The sequence below is a fragment of the Leptinotarsa decemlineata genome, unplaced genomic scaffold (genome assembly GCF_025532065.1).
Source record: "Leptinotarsa decemlineata unplaced genomic scaffold, Ldec_3_MD MMD2_tig00026358_RagTag_RagTag, whole genome shotgun sequence".
Lineage (NCBI taxonomy): Eukaryota > Metazoa > Arthropoda > Insecta > Coleoptera > Chrysomelidae > Leptinotarsa > Leptinotarsa decemlineata.
The window spans coordinates 2,292,314-2,310,609 of record NW_027412703.1 but is presented as its reverse complement, the minus strand read 5'-3'; the positions used below and the strand labels follow the sequence as shown (position 1 = coordinate 2,310,609).

Genomic DNA, 18,296 nt, shown 5'->3' with positions numbered 1-18,296 from the left:
TAATTCTTTCGAAACAAATACTTGTTTATGTATAATTCAGTGTTCATATAGAAGTATTTGTTTTGAAAGAATTACTTTCTTTCGTGTAATTCAATGTTTATATGAAAGTAGCTGTTTCAGGAGGACTTTCTTTCAGTTTGTGTCTGAAAGTTAATTCTTTGCATGATCTACACATCCATGTATAGAGTTTCAAATTGATTACTTCCTTCCTTTCTTTGGAAGATTCTCTCATCCCTTTTTTTGTATCAGATGGAGTAGTAGAAAGCCAAAAACTTTCTTTCCCAAAAAATTAATCACTCCTAAAAATACTCCTTTAATTCAAATATATACCTAGTATTTGTAATTTATATTGTTATTTTTCCTATTTATTGAATGCTTGGATAATTCCGAGCATACATATTTTAGTGTTATGAAGTTGGACTGTGACTTTGTCTATCCAATTTTGAAATGTTTTTGTATATTAGGATGCCTATTTGAAATAAATATATTATTATTACTATTATTATCATCAAATAAATATCTCCGAATTGTGTATGTACGCTATCTTATACTGAAGATACATACTGGATACATAACATATAAAAAACAAGAACATTGGTTTTTTTGAGTTGATATATTTTACAAAAGATAGTTTTCAATAAATTTTTTTTGACAATTGTGCAAAAATGGTTTGGGCTACTTGCCCAATCCAACCAATGCCTCATCCATCAGCTCGTCATCTGTAATGCATGGAGAAGCAGAATGCGGACTTCTACTGATGAGAGGACTCGGAGCTGGCGATTTAACAATATGAACACTGACGGAAGGAGATTGGGGGAAAACTTGTGGCTTACTGCTGAAGTCTAAAACTTCATCATTCTTCCTCAAGTCTTTTTTATCCTCTTTCGGAGCTGGTACTATAAATTTTGATGTTAGGTCAATACTTTTTGTTGATAAACTTAGTGGTTCGGTACTGGTGGAATAAGGACTCTGCGAAGAAATGGTGTCCAGATTTTTCATATTGTCCTTAACTGCAACAATAAAATGAATATCACTATTTGTATTCATATCAAAATTTAAACATATACTCAAATTTACAATATAGAATACAGTAGAAGTCCATTAGTCCGGAATGCCCGAAAGTCCGGCATCGCTCTGGAAAATTGTAAAAATTTTGGTTTTCTCCAAAAGTGTGTCTTTAAAGCAAATAAAAACGTTCGAGAGCTATTCGGAAGTTTTCAGGGTAGTTCGGGATCATCCGGAAGCGCTCGGTATTGTTCGGAAACAATTAGCGGCCGGCTAGTCTCAGCTGTCACAACAAATACAGTGTGACTCACGGTCGATGGTAGGTTAGACGTTTCTGGAAAACGCAGAGCATGATTTTTCTGAAAATTTCACCTCACATTTCCTTACCTGTTCTATCCATCTAAAATATTTTCAGCATTGCGACGTTGCCACTTCCATCAAAAAGTCCTAGCAATTATATTTTTTTAAATGGAACACCCCGTATATTAATCCATTTTTGGAATCGCTCTGGTATTTTAATACTTTTTTGTTAATAATGTCCTATACCTATCTTTATCTGTTTTCGAGATATAAAATAAATTGTGCTAAATATGGTCCAAAACATAGCCCTAATTGAAATTAAGTACATCAGTACTCTCAATTCATGAAAAGTTGATATTTTGATGATAGTTTGGACAAACTCGAAATATTCAAATAAGACCAAGAAATCGACTGCATATCATACAGGGCGTGCTGAAATTACCATTATTTCCATTGTGCATAAAAGTAGTTGAAAGTTCATTTTTTTAAATGAAACCCCCTGTATATTACTCGATAAATTGAAAGATGGTGAAAAATGCTTCTAGATGATATACATGTCCCTATACCTAAATCGTCAAGTTTTCTTAATAAAGCCGTTTTTGTGGAAAAATAGTTATTCACGTTTTAGCTACAAGTGTTGAAAGTGGCATTTTATTTTGTGAGTGGGGATTATTGCAAAACGAGCGTCAGCAAGTGGAGCAAACTCACGAGCAAAATAAAATCACTTTTAACAAATGTATCATACAATTTTTTTTTGTATAACGTTACTGCTGATAAAAAAAATTATAGGGTCCATGGGATTTGAACACACGATCTTTGGATCACAAGGCATATGTTACAACTACATACGCCAACTCACGTTATTTTAAGGAGAAATATTGGTTAGTCATGAAGGACTTTCTACAGTTGGACTAAATACTACTTCGTCATCGTCAGTAACTTAACAGGGATTTAATATTACCAATAGCACGAACTGCATGTGTGAACTTTTCTAAATGATTTTTTGGTAGGTGTTCTGATTGAAGTGTTTCTATCGAAGATATTTTCAATAACAGTTGTATAAAAAATAATTTTTAAAGAATTTCATTTCTAGGTAGCCGTGGAAATATCAAGCTCATGACAGTTTGGTGACTTTTATAAGTAACTGATAAATGGTTATTGACGGTGTTTCAAAAAATCGCCAAAAATGAATGCAAATATTGATTATTCAAACGAAGTTCTTATGAAATTATTTATTATACACGGACAGTGTGATCAAATCATTGCCAGAACTTGTAGAAAATTCAACCAAATGTATCCTAAATCAACACCAATGAACGAGAGGAAGTTTGTAAGATTACAAAATAATTTCCTTAATTATGGCTCCATGTCAAAAGCGCCTTCAACATTACCAAAACCTGTTACTTCAAATGAGGACAATACTGTTAACGTTTTGGCATATTTTTATGCATATCCAGAAGCTTCCATTCGCAGTGCAGAAAAAGATTTAGGTGTATCACATGCTTCAGTAAAACGAATTTCGAAAAATCACGGAATGCATCCGTATAAATTTACCAAAGTTCAAGCTCTGAAAGCAGAAGACTTCGAACGTAGAATGCATTTTTGTGAATCCCTTTTGATTCATACACAGGAAGATCGGGAATTTTTGTCAAAAATAATTTGGAGCGAAGAATCAAAATTTACGGGGGATGGTATTTTCAACGGAAGGAATAAACATTTTTGGGCTGATCATAATACTCATGTTACAAAAGAAATGGGTTTTCAAGAAAAATTTGACCTGAATGTTTTCTGTATTCTGAAGAACAATAAAATTAGCTTTTTTATTTATGAAGACACACTGAATGCAGAGAGATATCTCCAAATATCAAGGACGACTGTAACCGATTTTCTTGAAAATTTGCCTTTAGAGGGATATAGGAATTCGTGGTTTCAACTGGACGGAGCGCCAGCTCATTCCACCCAGGAAGTGTCCAGGAAACTTGACGAACTCTTCGACGATCGTTGGTTTTGGCGTTTAGGGCCGTGGGATTGGCCACCGAGATCACCCGATCTCACGCCACTTGACTTTTTTTATGGGGTGTTTTAAAAGAAAGGGTATACAGTACTCCAGTGCCTACCAAAGAAGAATTGCGACGGCGAATAGTGCGGAGTATTAAAGATCTGGATCCCCAGGAAATTGAAAAAGCAACCACAAGTCGCGTACAAAAAAACATTTTGAAGTGTTTAGAATGTAATGGACAACATTTTCAGCATTTATTGTGAAAATGTGATATTTTGTTTACAATTTTGTTATTTTGAATCATCCTATTCTGTTATTGTCTGTACTTTCACATGTTTTAGCCCATAAAATCTTACTTTTTACCTAGAAATGACTGATTTTTGGTACAGTTGTTCCCTGGAAACTTTGAGCCATAGTTAAGGAAATTATTTTTAAACCTTACATACTTCCTCTCGTTCATTGATGTTAATTCAGGATACATTTGGTTGAATTTTTTACACGTTCTGACAATGATTTGATCACTTTGTTCGTGTGTATAATAAATAATTTCATAAGAACTTCGTTTGAATAATCTATATTTGCATTCATTTTGGAAGATGATTCGAAACACCGTCGATAACTATTTGTAAATCACTTATAAAAGTAACCGAACTGCTATAAGCTTGATAATTCCACTGCTACCTAAATCCAAATTCTAAAGAAAAATAATGTTTCTAGAAGAAGCGACTATATTGAGAAAACTTGACAATTTAGGTATAGGGACATGATATATCATCTTGGAGTATTTTTCACCATCTTTCAATTTACCGAGTAATATACAGAGGGTTTCATTTGAAAACATGAATTTTTGACTACTTTTATGCACAATGGAAATAATAGTAATTTTAGCACGCCCTGTATGATATGGAGTCGATTTCTTGGTGTTATTTGAATATTTCGAGTTTGTCCAAAATATCATCAAAATATCAACTTTTCATGAATTGAGAGTACTGATGTACTTAATTTCAATTAAGGCTATGTTTTGGACCATATTTAGCACAATTTATTTTTTATCTCGAAAACAGATAGAGATAGGTATAGGACATTATTAACAAAAAAGTATTAAAATACCAGAGCGATTCCAAAAATGGATTAATATACGGGGTGTTCCATTTAAAAAAATAAAGTTGCTAGGACTTTTTGATGGAAGTGGCGACGCCGCAATGCTGAAAATATTTTAGATCGATAGAACAGGTAAGGAAATGTGGGAGGTGAAATTTTCAGAAAAATCATGCTTTGCGTTTTCCAGAAACGTCGAACCTACCATCGACCGTGAGTCACGCTGTATATACATGTATACATAAATTTGTAATTGTTGACATGTCCTTGTTAAATGTAACAATGTAACTGAAATATTGACGTTTTTAATCATTCATGTAACCTTTGTGCTTGTAAATGATAAAATAAAGGAATATTATTATTATTATTAACTCACCTTGTGTGTTGGAAAAATTATGTGGAACATCCCTTTTTCTAAAATCATCGTCTCCCATGGACAAAGACATTGGCACATTGTTCCGAACTTTCAATTCCATTGCATTGTCATATAATTTATTTCCAGGCATGCCTAAATATTTAGAAACTGTTGTATCACTTTTTGATATATCAAACATTTTTGAATCCATCATGTTTCTGTTCATGCTGTTCAAAGTATCGGTTTTATTGAACTTTTTGTCATCCACTGTCCTTGCGGAAAGTTTGGGAATCTGAAAATTTTTATCCAAAGTCTTCATCCTCCCATCCATCAAACTGGACTGTGATAATTTGTAAACACTGTCTACTTCGTCCCGACTTGGCGTTGGACTGGATTTCCTATTATCTTTCGGGGCAAAAATTGATTTTTCGGAACTGGATTTACTCAATTTCAGTCTATCTTTACTTTTGCTTAGATCTGTTGCTGTTGTTTTTGGAGAACCTGATAACTTTGATCCTGATTTGGTAGATAAGGTGCTACTGGAGTTGGAACTATTACTCAGTGAACTTGAAGAAACCTTACTGCTACCACTTGAAGGTAATTTGTTACTAGAACTAGATCCTTTCAAGTTATTGCTGGCATAATTTGTAACAGAAACTGACAAAGACTGGCCACTGGAACTGCTCGACTTTTGAAGCTGCTGGGGTTTTTTAGACGCTGGACCACTATTCACGCCAGGTTTTAGGCCTGTATGGGTTTTAGGAGATCCTGTGGTGTTACCTTCAAGATAAAATTACATTAGAAATAATTTTAGAACTAAAATATGATATAAGTGATCATTATTTGACGAAAAACCATTATAACGTATTCAAAAAAATCCTTAATATGAGATTTCCACTTGACAGTTTATAAAATCGTGTTTCGCTATACAAAATCATCTTTAGATGTCACAATACTATATTGTAGTACCACTAGCGACCCACCCCGGCTCCGCACGGTTGCAATGCTGTACTAAATATACATATGAACGTGTGCTGGCCCCCCGACCGGTATCGCCGCAACCGTTAGGTCCCTGCATTTCAAATCTGTAATATCTTCGAAAATATTCATTTGAATTACATGTTGTAAAGGGCCATATTGATCTACATTAAATGCACAATGTATTTGAGGTACTTAATTGGATGAGGATTAATGCTATATGGCTTATAATTGCTTCGCAAATAAGCCATTATTTCTTGAGGATAAAAAATTGTTTGAATTGAAGGGGTTATATTTTTAGGAGTGATTAATTTTTTGGGAAAGAAAGTTTTTGGCTTTCTACTACTCCATCTGATCCAAAAAAAATGGATGAGAGAATCTTCCAAAGAAAGGAAGGAAGTAATCAATGCAAAGAAGTAACTTTCAGATACAAACTGAAAGAAAGTCCTCCTGAAACAGCTACTTTCATATAAACATTGAATTACACGAAAGAAAATAATTCTTTCGAAACAAATACTTCTATATGAACACTGAATTATACAGAAGATACTTTTCTCTACTCAGTTTGTATTTCAAACATTTGTTGTGGAATAAGAATCAGATATCATTCACATGAGTTCTACTTTGAATGAATGGTAATAAATTGTACTCACATAGAACACTGTCACCCTCACTGGTATACATCGATGTTTCGCCTTAAGACACTTGCCCTAAGGCTCTTCAGTACCAAATTGGATAACATTATAGAAAATACACACATTTCATTCATGAATTACGATTTTGAATGTCACGGAATAAGCTTGATCTGCTTATGTCATCGATGACATCGTAATGACATTCATTCACCTATTTGATTTAATCCCAGCCAAGAGGAATATTATTTTTTTTTGTATCAGATGGAGTAGTAGAAAGCCAAAAACTTTCCCAAAAAATTGTTATTGTGGGTTATCCCTAAAAGATAGACACAGACCATTGCGGACTTTTTTTGTAGAACTTTTCAAGGTGTACAATACTATACTACATTATTTTGATCTATCTCGTAAGGTTTAGCCAGCGTTTGCAATGTAAAGGTGAAAACGTATTTATTTACGACAGTGGTCGCCAACCTGTCGATCGCGAACTACCTGTCGATCGCGAACTACCGGTAGCTCGCGGAGGCAATTCTGGTAGCTCTCACAACGATTTTAATTTAATAAATACAAACTGCAAAAATCAGAGAAGCTTCCGGAAATTCCACAAAAAAATCTAATTGTCATAATATTAAACATAAACAGCGGCAACGTTGCGGTGAGCGATCTGCCGCTGACGCCATCAAGCTAGAATCGGCTAGAACCGACCAGCCGGACCAGCGCGTTAGTGTTCGAGAACGATCTGGATTGCTTTGAACGGGATAAATACGCACGGCGCGGCGACATTGCGCTTACTTTAAAACTGAACGCGTAACCAACGTCCAGCGGTTGGATTAGTAGAGAACAACAAAAATAATATTATGGCAAACAGTTGTAAGAAGGTAAAGACATACCACTTCCATTCGGAATGGGAAGAACAATACTTTTTTACAGAAGTTAAAGATAAAAATGTATCCGTTAGCAACGGTATCCGTTGCTAAAAAAGGAAATATTGAGAGACATCATAAAACTGTACATTCTAATTTTGAAAAATCATTCCCACTACATTCTGCCGCCAGAAAGGAGAAACTGAAACAGTTAAAAAAGCAGTTAATTGGACAACAATCAATATTTTTAAGAACAGTCGACAAAAATAAGGCTGCAACTGAAGCATCGTACCGTGTGTCCCAGATAATTGCACAAAAAAAGAAACCTTATGAAGACAGGGAAATGATAAAACAGGCGTTTTCAGAAGCTGCTGATTCGTTATTTGCCAACTTCAGAAATAAAGACGAGATACTTTCAGCTATAAAATTTATGCAACTTTCTGCTAATACAGTGATGAGACGTGTAGAAGTAATGAGCAATGATATTTTTTTACAGTTAAGAACTGACTTAGATAACTGTGTTTATTTTTCACTTCAATTGGATGAATCAACAGATGTTGTTGACACTGCCCAGTTGGCCGTGTTCGTCAGGATGGTTTTTAGTGATTTTACGATTAAAGAAGATCTTTTCAAGTTCATTCCACTGAAAGAACACACTACTGGACATGAGTTGTTTTCTCATTTAAAAAATATTATTTCTTCCGAAAAAATTCCAATATCGAAAATGGTAGGCTTGACAACCGATGGCGCTCCAGCTTTGGTGGGTTGTAATAAGGGTCTGGTGGCGTTATGTCGTAAAGATGAAACTTTTCCGCAATTTCTCTGTTACCACTGCATTATTCATCAGCAAGCATTATGTGGAAATTTCCTGAAACTAAATGTTATGAAACATTCAGCGTTACAAAGAAGATTATTCAGAACCTTGGCTGATGAAGTTGACTGTCAATATGGGGACCTAGACTCCGGAACTAGAAAATTCAATCTGGCTTAGAGATTTTGGTTTTCTTGTGGACATTACAGAGAAATTAAATGAACTTAATTTGCAGCTTCAGGGGGGAGACAAAGAACTAGCGGAAATGATTTCTGATATAAAAGCATTTATCAAAAAGCTGGAGTTTTGGGAACCAAACCTAATTAACACCGATGCCAAGCATTTTCCTATTCTTTCAGAAAAAATATCTCAAAATCCATTAGAACCCTATGACAACAAATATCATGTAGAAATAATTTCTACCCTGAAGAATAACTTCAAAAATCGTTTTAAGGATTTCAATGAAATGGCTTTAGTAGCGCAGTTTGTTGTTTCACCCTTTATGGAAATTGATATCCAACAGTTTACAACTTCTGTTATGCAGAACTTCGGCGAAGACATCGCTGCAACAGAAATGGAAGTCATTGAGTTTCAAAATGATTTAGCCTTAAAATAGTTAGTCTCAAGTACTGAATGTATCTGGCCTATTGTAAGTAAAGACAAATATTCAGTTCTATGCCGTGTTGCCTTGAGAGTGAAAGCATTATTCAGTTCAACCTATTTGTGTGAATCTTCTTTTTCCAATATGAAGTTTATTAAGAACAAATATCGCAATCGACTTACAGATGAACATTTGGATAATTGTATTCAAATGGCTGCATCAAATTATACTGCAAACATTGAAAAAATTATCGATGAGTCTGAGTGTCAGCCTTCTCATTGAACGTGCTTTTTTATTTTTCAATGTTTATGTTCATGATAGTGCGTTACTTTTTTGTTGTTATTATTAACTATTTTTAAATCATACGTGACATGCCGTTGTGGCTGGATAAAAGTTTGTGTTTATTTTTCAAACACCTTCGTTTGATAGGTAGGAATGTAGCTATGAACAAGTACGTACTAGTAATATTAGTTATTTTGTTATTAGTTTATTATTAGTACCTATGTATTATGTATTACCAGTTAAATAGTAAAATAAATACATATAATGATAAATTAACTGTGGATTATTTCATTTTCGTTGCGTTACGTGGCTTCCGTGTGGGTAGCTCGCTGTTTATTCCAAAATTAACAAAGTAGCTCAACACATTGAAGAGGTTGGCGACCACTGATTTACGACATCACATTAGAACCCTCTAAAAATATCAGTGTTTCTCTACTGTTATACATATCAAATCAAAATATACTTTATTGTCCGAAGATTTGCATCTTATTGACAAAGTCCAAGTCCAATGTAGATATAGAAAAAGTTCTAAAAAAGTATAAATGTAGATATAAAAAAAAAGTTCCAAAAATGTATAAATGTAAATATAAAAAAGTTCTAAAAATGTATAGATAAAACACCAACATGTATAAAGTGATAATACAAAGAATAAATTGTGAATTTACTGTTAAAAGGATTCGCTAAAATATTGTTCCATTATATAATGGTCTATCAACAAGTAGGTTCATCACCGCCTTTTTGAAATGAATTTTGCTTAGATTTGCAGATCTCATTTCTAATGGTAGATGATTGAACAACTTACCTCCATTATAGTATATGGAACCCTTGATTAAATTCGAAGTTGGGATGGAAAGTCTAAAGGTATAAATGATATTACGAGTAGCATAAGGAGTAGAAGCAAAGTTGAACTTCGATTTAAGTTTGTGAATAAGGCAAACCATCTCTAGGATAAAAAGTGTGATGGCTGATTAAATTTTATTGGCAGTGAACAAGTTCCTGCACGATTCTCTCGGTTTGAGTTTACAGAGACATCTTAGTGCCCTCTTCTGTAATATCAATACATCACTCTATCTATTAAATAAATATAGTTAAAAAAAACTAAAAAACACGCTTTTAAAGAACATCGAACTAAAAAGTTATAAATAATTTTTTTAAATAAGCCTAAAACAATAAAGATGTTCTTTAAAAGCGTGTTTTTTAGTTTTTTCAAACTATATTTATTTTTCACTTTTTACTCCGATTTATTGTCAAAAATATTTTTTTTTAAAGTTCTAGTCACTAGTATTATAAATCTTTAACAGATGGCGCACGAATGTCAAATTCCTCTCAAACAACATAATAAAGTTTGAGGTCTCAAATTCTATAGTAATACTGAGATGCAGTAAGTCTCCAACAGATGGCGGACAGTTGTAAAATTTGTTTTGAAGTAAATTTGCAGTAATAATTTAAAAAAACAATTCAGTCTTGATGTTTTGATTTGAAGTTCCACTCAAAATATTCAATGGACTAAAAATATTTTTTCAGTGAATAATTTTATTTTTCAAATCAATCTTTTGATTTGATATGTATGTCAAGCACCTTGATTCTAATTTTTCGATTTTTTGTAATATACGAGTAACTGAATTTTTTAGGTGTACAATTTACGATAAAGTTTTCATTATTGAAATCCATATTCTGGTTTGCTTTCAAATAATCGAATTAGATTTTAAAATGTATCTTCCGTTTCGTTCAAAACTTTTTTCTGTACTGAATCACGGGTAATTGTAAATATTTAAATATTTCATCTGTAGTACAAAATTTTGCTAACACTTATAATTCTTAAAATCTGTTTTTTATTTTGATTTTTTTTTTGAACAACCTATCAAGGAGGTCATGTATAGCGGCATCTGCCCGCGAATAGCTCAAGTAATAATTTATAGTTACATATAGCGCCATCTGCCCGCGAATAGATCAAGCAATAATGCCGATAATTCTGCCAATACAGATCCCGTGCTTGAGAGTTACAAACAAACATATATACAAACATACATACATATAGGTGAAGCTAATATAAAGTGTGTAAAAAAAACCAGCATCAAAACCCGTTGCGTAATTTTAAAGATCTAAGCATACATAGGGACAGACAGCAGCAAGCGACTTTGTTTTATACTATGTGGTGATACTATGGTGCACAATACTATACTACTATGCTATAGTACTATATCATAGTATAATCTAGAGGTTTTGTAAACCGCCAAGTGGAAATCTCACATTGAAGTTTTTTTTAAATACAAAATCATGAACTTTTACTTATTCAGATTTGAAACCAAAAAGGGAAAATCAAATCTAGATACAGCTAGTTCAACTCAGTTGTTGAAAGCAGGACTTGGGGGTGAAAGTGATACCAATTAAACAAGAAAAATTAAAAAAATACAAACACCCAAAAAATTAAACAGACTAATAAACGAGGTGGAATTTTAAGAAGATGAAAACGTTTTTGAAAACAAAGTTTCAGACCACATTATTTCCATGATGTCATGTTTGCATATGGTGGCATGTCAAATTGAAAATACTCGATTATTCAGTCTAAAACAATCACTATTCCCAATTAACAGAGCTGCAATACTCTTCTCGACGCGCCTTTCACGAACCAACTTGGCGTCTTAATGAGATAATGATTATTCAGGTATAATCAAGTATTTACATTTATTCAAAGAGTGGTTCTGTTATACTTTGATCCAATTTTTATAATCCTCTACTTCAATTCTTTCAAGTGAAAAATGAGGTAAACCTTTGTAAAAGGTCTGTTGAAAAAATAAGGTGAACTTTAATCAATTGCCAAAAAAATATTCATTTATTCATCAATTTATATTTTGTCCCCGTCAGATATAATAAACTTGTGCCAGCGTTTTTTCCAATCCTACACGCATTTCTGATATGCAATTTTTGGAATGTTTTTGAGCTCTCCAGCGATTCAGTTTTTATCTCCTCAATCGTCGCAAAACGCCGTCCTTTCATGGGTCTATTCAATCTCGCAAACAGAAAAAAGTTGTAGGGAACCAAATCTGGTGAATACGGTGGCTGAGGCATGATTACAGTGTTGTTTATGGCAAAAAAATCAGGAACAAGCAATGACGAGTGAGCAGGTGCATTTTGGTGAAGCAAAATCTATGAATTGTTTTTCCACAATACCGGCTGTTTTCTTCGTTTTGCTTCTCGCAAGCAGCTTACGACCATGTGGTAAAAACTCCTGATGCGTTACGCCACAGTAATGGAAGAAAATATTCAAAATTCTTTTGAAACAAATACTTTTATATGAACACTTAAATGATCAGGAGTTCTTGTCACATGGTCGTACGATCAACATTATCTAGAAGTTAAGGGCCGCTTGCAAGAAGCGATATGAACAAAACGTCTGGTATTGTGCAAAAACAATTCATGGCTTTTGCATCACGATAATGCATCTGCTCACATGTCATTACTTGTTCGTGATTTTTGGGCCAAAAACAACACCAAAATCATACCTCAGCCACCGTATTCACCAGATTTGGTCCCGATTTTTTTCTGTTCCTATGAAAGAAATCCATGAAAGGACGATTGAGGAAGTAAAAACTGAATCACTGAGAGAGCTCAAGGACATAACAAAAAGTGTACATTAGAACTGCTTCGGAGATTCAAAGAAACGCTGGGCACAAGTGTTTTAATATCTGAAATTGATGAACAATTAATATTTTTTGAGAAAAATGAAAGTTAACCTCATTTTTTGAACAGGCAGCATACAATTGTTACAAAATTTCAGGTGAACTGAATAAAAAACCATCAGCCAGTAGATAAAACGAAATTTTCAAACTAACCTTTACTCAAACTTGAAGATGACTTATTACTTGGACTGTCTTTACTCCTGGTTTTATTTATTGTGATTTTCATGCCGTCGGAACTTGGCTTCACCATGTACTCCGAGTTCTTTGTTTCACCTAGTTTGGCATTTGCTTTACTCGATTCATTTGATTTACTTGAGCTTGTCCTTTCCTTATTACTACTAGTTTTATTACTTAAGTCTGTTGCTGTATCACAGTGTTGGGCGTTAACTTTCAGTTTATCCACAATAGCTGACAAAGAACTTTTGCGGTTTTTCACTTGACTGGGATTCGTTTTTGAATGATCACTAGTTCCGCTGGGAGACGGTAAACCATCGGATATCACTTCACAATTATTTAAATCCAGCGATTTCACTTTGAGGGAGGAACTTTTATTTTTTGTATTGACACCAAACGTATTAGAAGCTTTTTTATCTTTGTCTCGGGAATCTTTCAAACTTGATTTGATTCTGGGTTCATTGCTTGCTTTGCTGGAAGGAGAGTTGGCAGCATTTTTCAATGTGGACATGCTAGGTTTTCCAGACCCAGTGGTCGAAGGATGTTTAGGGGAAGTGCCATGATGCTTAGGACTTGAAATACCGGAAATGTTGTGCTTGGGGCTACTTGAAATGTGTGCGGGAGAATTTTTTGGGCTCTGGTGTGACGAAGAACTCGATTTGAGGTTAGGTTTAGTCAGATTTGGACTAAGTTTACCACTAAGAGATACGGTCCTATTTGGAGTAGGAGAAACGTTGAATTTTCTCAGTAAATTAGGTGAAGTGGGAGTAGAGTTGGGTGGAGGTGATTCAGCAGGTTTGATACTAACTGTAACTGGTTTATTCAACAGGTCCTGCTTGTGAGGAACTTTTTCAGGGGGTCCCATAGGACTGTCGTCATGTTTCTTACGCCTTTTTTTGTCCATCCTACTTTTATCATCTTTACTACTCCTGCTCTTCTTTTCCTTTGATTTTTCTTCTGAAGATTTAGACGGACTTGAAGAAACCGGAGTAATAGTTATTGAACTTGTCACAGGTTCTGCCACTCGTTTTTCTTTAACATTATTCACCGCATATCCCAAAGTCGGACTGGCAGGTATCGCCGTAATGCTGACGTTGGAAGAAATTGCATTTTTATCTTCAATATCGCTAAGGGCAACGGTAGAAATCTCATCTTTGACTTTCTCTCTAACTTGAGGTTCCTGCCTGAAATGGCTCAAGTTTTCAAATTCATTGTTTGACTTATTTGCAGTATCAGTAAGTTCGGCAGGATCTGAACCTGATACCTCATTATCCATTTGAAACCCCAAAATAGAATTTGGAGTTCTGATTTCCGTTTCTTGGGATGATGGGGTGCTTCGAGATGTAGAATCACAACTATTTGATTCCATTATATCAGAGTCTTCTGTTCCCACCTTCCTCTTGCCACATCTCAATGAATCTTCATTCAGTTTGCGCTTCTGACGTTTGTTTGATTTGTCAGAAGTATCTGAAAAAAAAAATTCAGTAATATATTAAAAAAGGTATCTTGTACGAAAACTATTTTTTTTTTTTGGCCGTGGTCTGCAGGTTTGTATGCCAGACGTTTCGTCTACTACTGCGGTAGATATTATCAAAGACGATGTGGTTCTGGAGCCACACTAGTTAGCTTTGACGTGGTCTCTTAGTACACGACGGCTAATTGGCAAAGTATTTCCAGCAGATATAACTGCCCCCTTACAATCTAATTTCCAACATAGTCGAAGGACTTGATCAGGGACAGCACTCTTTTTTGACGCTATGCGACCTGACAAAGGCTTTTGACTGTGTATCGCTTACTATTTTAATTGAAAAAATTAGTTACTATGGTCTCGGGGGGGTAGCTCTCAAGCTCGTCCAGTCTTATCTCACAAACATTCATTTTCAAAAAAACCAATACAAAGAAATAAATTCGCTGCCAACTAGTCCACGTGGACTGAAGAATTGGCGGTTCGTATTGGATGATTTTTACCAACCGAGTTTTATGATTGGCAGAAGAGTCATAAAATTAAATTTTGAAGTCATGTTACGGTAACGAATAGAATGCGAGCCGTCGTGTTGTCAATGTTCAGTTCAGGAACTGATCGCGATTTGAGTGTTGAAATTCGATATTGGTGCAGTTATAATTACTTAAAAATGTTGTTATCTGTTTGAAATGTGGTATCCTTGGATAAGTACTGATAGTAATAACGAGTGTGATAACAATGAACACTTTTCCTGTGTAGTGATTCCAATAGCGACGGTGAACAATGCGAAAAAGAGATACCAGTGAATAAGATTCGGATGCATTTGAATATTGAAACACAGAGAGTATGTTTCAATGTATATAAGAATCTACATCTCAAGTTTGGTTTCGAGGGAAACAAACTATTACAAGCAACATCAGATTTGACCGAAATTCCTTTCTCAACTGTACATAAAATAGTCAAAAACAAACCTTAAGAATGCAAGACGCAGTTATGGAAAGCAGAAGAATAGTGGAATTGCGTAACAAATACTTTTGTTTTCGTGGGTTCAGCAGTCAAATAATGTGAAAAAACTTTCAAAAAAACGGTTTTTTTTTACAATATTTGCCAAGCTTTCGCTTTATTTCAAAGCTTCTTCAGGGCTATCTAAAATACAATTTGGTTTAATTTTAACAGAAAATGGTTAATATTGATAGTAACAGTAAATATAAAATATATATATATATATATATATATATATATATATATATATATATATATATATATATATATATATATGATGAGCTGTTTTCTCGGGTTTCGCTCCGTGTTCTGTGTATTTTCTCCCCATAAGGATTATTTTCACAACGTTTCGGCAAAGTCTCATTTGCCATCTTCTGGTGATGTCTGGTTTTTTCAACTAGACTGATTACTTCGAACTCTGTGTCTCAATTTATAGGGATGGATGTTTCCCTTTACCTGCGTTGCTGCCACTACCTGTGTTTGTTCGACTACCTGTTTTGGTCTTATTACCTGAGCTGCCTCTCCTGTCTCTGTTATTGTACCTGTATTGTCATGTACCGAGTTTTGCCTCTGAAGTTGAGCGGTCTGATTGCTTGTGCGAAGTGATAAAACGGATCTCCATGTTGATGGTAATCTTTGCGCATCATCCCTCTTGTTCATATTATTAGGTCGTTTTTCAATTTCGATTGCCTCTCTGATTGTTCGTGAGTAAAAGTTTTCGTTGCTTGCTAGCATTTTTGTGTTGTCGAAATTGATGTTATGTCCTGTTTGAAGTACGTGTTGGAAGAGAGAAGACGTGGTGACTTTTCCCTTCACTGCTAGTTTGTGTTCATCTTTGCGAATGTTGATTCGTCTGTTGGTCTGGCCGATGTAAGTCCTGTCACAATCATGGCATGGTACTTCATACACTCCTTGTGATTCCAGTGGTATCTGATCCTTGGGATTACGAAGCATGGACCTTATTGTTCGTTCTGGTACGAACGAAGTTAATATGTTATGTCGGTGAAGAATTCTGCTGATTTTATCTGTTGTTCCTGCAATATATGGTAGTGTGGTTGTTATGACCGGTGTATCTCGAGTTTTTTGTTGTTTCCGTGTGGTCTTGGCAGCCGCTTTTATACTTCTTTCTGAGTAGTTATTCATTTGTAGCGTTGTTTCGATGGTGTTCAACTCTTGTTGTCTGTGATCGTTGTCTGCCAGCCTCCTCGAACGTGTAATGAGTGTTCTTACCACCGCGTGAATTTGTTTTGGGTGGTGGTGTGAATTTGCGTTTAGGTACCTGTTCGTGTGTGTTGGCTTTCGATATACCGTGTGACCTAATGTTCCGTCTGGCTTTTTCATAATCAGTACATCGAGAAATGCGAGCTGGTTGCCTTCTTCAACTTCTTTCGTAAATTTAATACGTGGATGGATTTCATTCAAATGATTGAAAAACCTGGACAGTTCCTGGTGACCATGAGACCAAATCACGAAGATGTCATCGACATACCTCAGCCAGAGTTTAGGTTTCAAGGGTGACGTTGCTATTGCTTCGGTTTCGATTTCTTCCATAAAGAGATTGGCAACAACGGGTGATAGTGGCGAGCCCATTGGTGCCCCTTCAATTTGTCTGTATCGTTGGTCGTTATAGATGAAGTAAGTGTTTTTGATGCAATGTTCCGCCAATGTGATGATATGCTCTTCCGGTTTGTATTTCTTTTTGATTATTTCTAGTGCCTCTCCGGTGGGTACCTGGGTAAATAACGAGGTTACGTCAAAGCTGACAAGGATGTCGTCCGGACTAACGGTTTGTGTTTTCAATATGTCTATGAGGTGGTCGGCATTGCGCACATATGAATCGACCTTTTCCGCATGTGGTTGAAGTACATGAGCAACGTGTTTCGCTAATTGATGCACTGGCGAACCTACCGAGCTCACGATTGGCCTGAGTGGTGCCCCTTCCTTGTGGACTTTGGGGAGTCCATAAAGTTTAGGGCACTTGGATGATTTCTCTCTTGGAATCAGATGTCTTTTGATTTCGTCGTCGATAGGAGAATTATTGATGGCAGTTTTTGTGGTTTTCTCTAGATAGGTAGTTGGATCTCTAACTATTTTCTTGTAGGCTGGATCCTCTAGTAGTTTCATCATTTTGGATTCATAATCTATGGTGTTTAACACTACTGTTGCATTGCCTTTGTCTGCTGGTAGGATGATGATATCCTCATTCTCTCGTAGATTTTTCAGTGCTTGGTATTCTTTATGGGGTATATTTCTGGTCGGCGGTTTTGCATTTTTGAGTACGTGTGCAATGTCCTGTCTAATTGACTCTTGCGTCTCCTTGTCGTCTATTCTATTCAGGGCTGATTCTACATTGCTAATTATATTTTCAACCGGTATGCGGCCTGGTGCGACCGCGAAGTTGAAACCTTTAGCTAGCGCCTCAGTGGATGCCTCATCTAGGTGCTGGCTCGAATAGTTGTAAACCACTCTGGTGGCCTCAATCTTTGGTATGTTGTTTTTCCTTGTTTGTGTCAGACTGAGACGGTTGAACTTGTCCTTCTGTTTCTCTGTTGTGATATCGAAGTCATTTTCCGCTCGGAATTCCGCTAGTGTGTCAATCTTATCCCATATTAGTGGATGAATTATGTTGCTTAAAGTTGTGTGTAGTCTAAGCCGTTGTGTGTCTGTTTCGTTTAGTTGTCTTCTGGCGTCATGGATGTTGGCTCGTAAGAGTGCAAAACTTGTTCTTCTCATGATGTTTTCTGTGGCCTGGGTCTTGAGGTGATAATTTATTTTTACGCAGTTTGGAATGATTTTTTGGTCTCTACAGCGTCGAAGGAACGTGAGTTGGCAGAGAAGCCTGGAACACGGAGCGAAACCCGAGAAAACAGCTCATCATACTTTATCCGTGAGAATCTTCGAGTTAACATATATATATATATATATATATATATATATATATATATATATATATATATATATATATATATATATATATATATATATAAGAACACTTATTTATTACTTTTAGACATAAATTAAAGTAAGTAACATCATTGGGAATTTTCCATCATG

The 18,296-nt window shown here is 35.3% G+C and overlaps 1 protein-coding gene across 1 annotated transcript in view; it reads right to left on the bottom strand.

Annotated features, from left to right (window-relative positions):
• Positions 1 to 594: 594 nt before the first annotated feature.
• MED1 (Mediator complex subunit 1) overlaps positions 595 to 18,296 on the bottom strand; it is a 47,833-nt gene continuing 30,131 nt past the window's right edge. The window contains exons 8-10 of the mRNA XM_074184780.1: positions 12,758 to 14,245; positions 4,779 to 5,537; positions 595 to 1,010 (exon numbers count right to left, since the gene is read on the bottom strand). Coding sequence (XP_074040881.1) covers positions 676 to 1,010; positions 4,779 to 5,537; positions 12,758 to 14,245 — 2,582 coding nt within the window. The 3' untranslated portion in view covers positions 595 to 675. The remainder of the gene's footprint in view (positions 1,011 to 4,778; positions 5,538 to 12,757; positions 14,246 to 18,296) is intronic.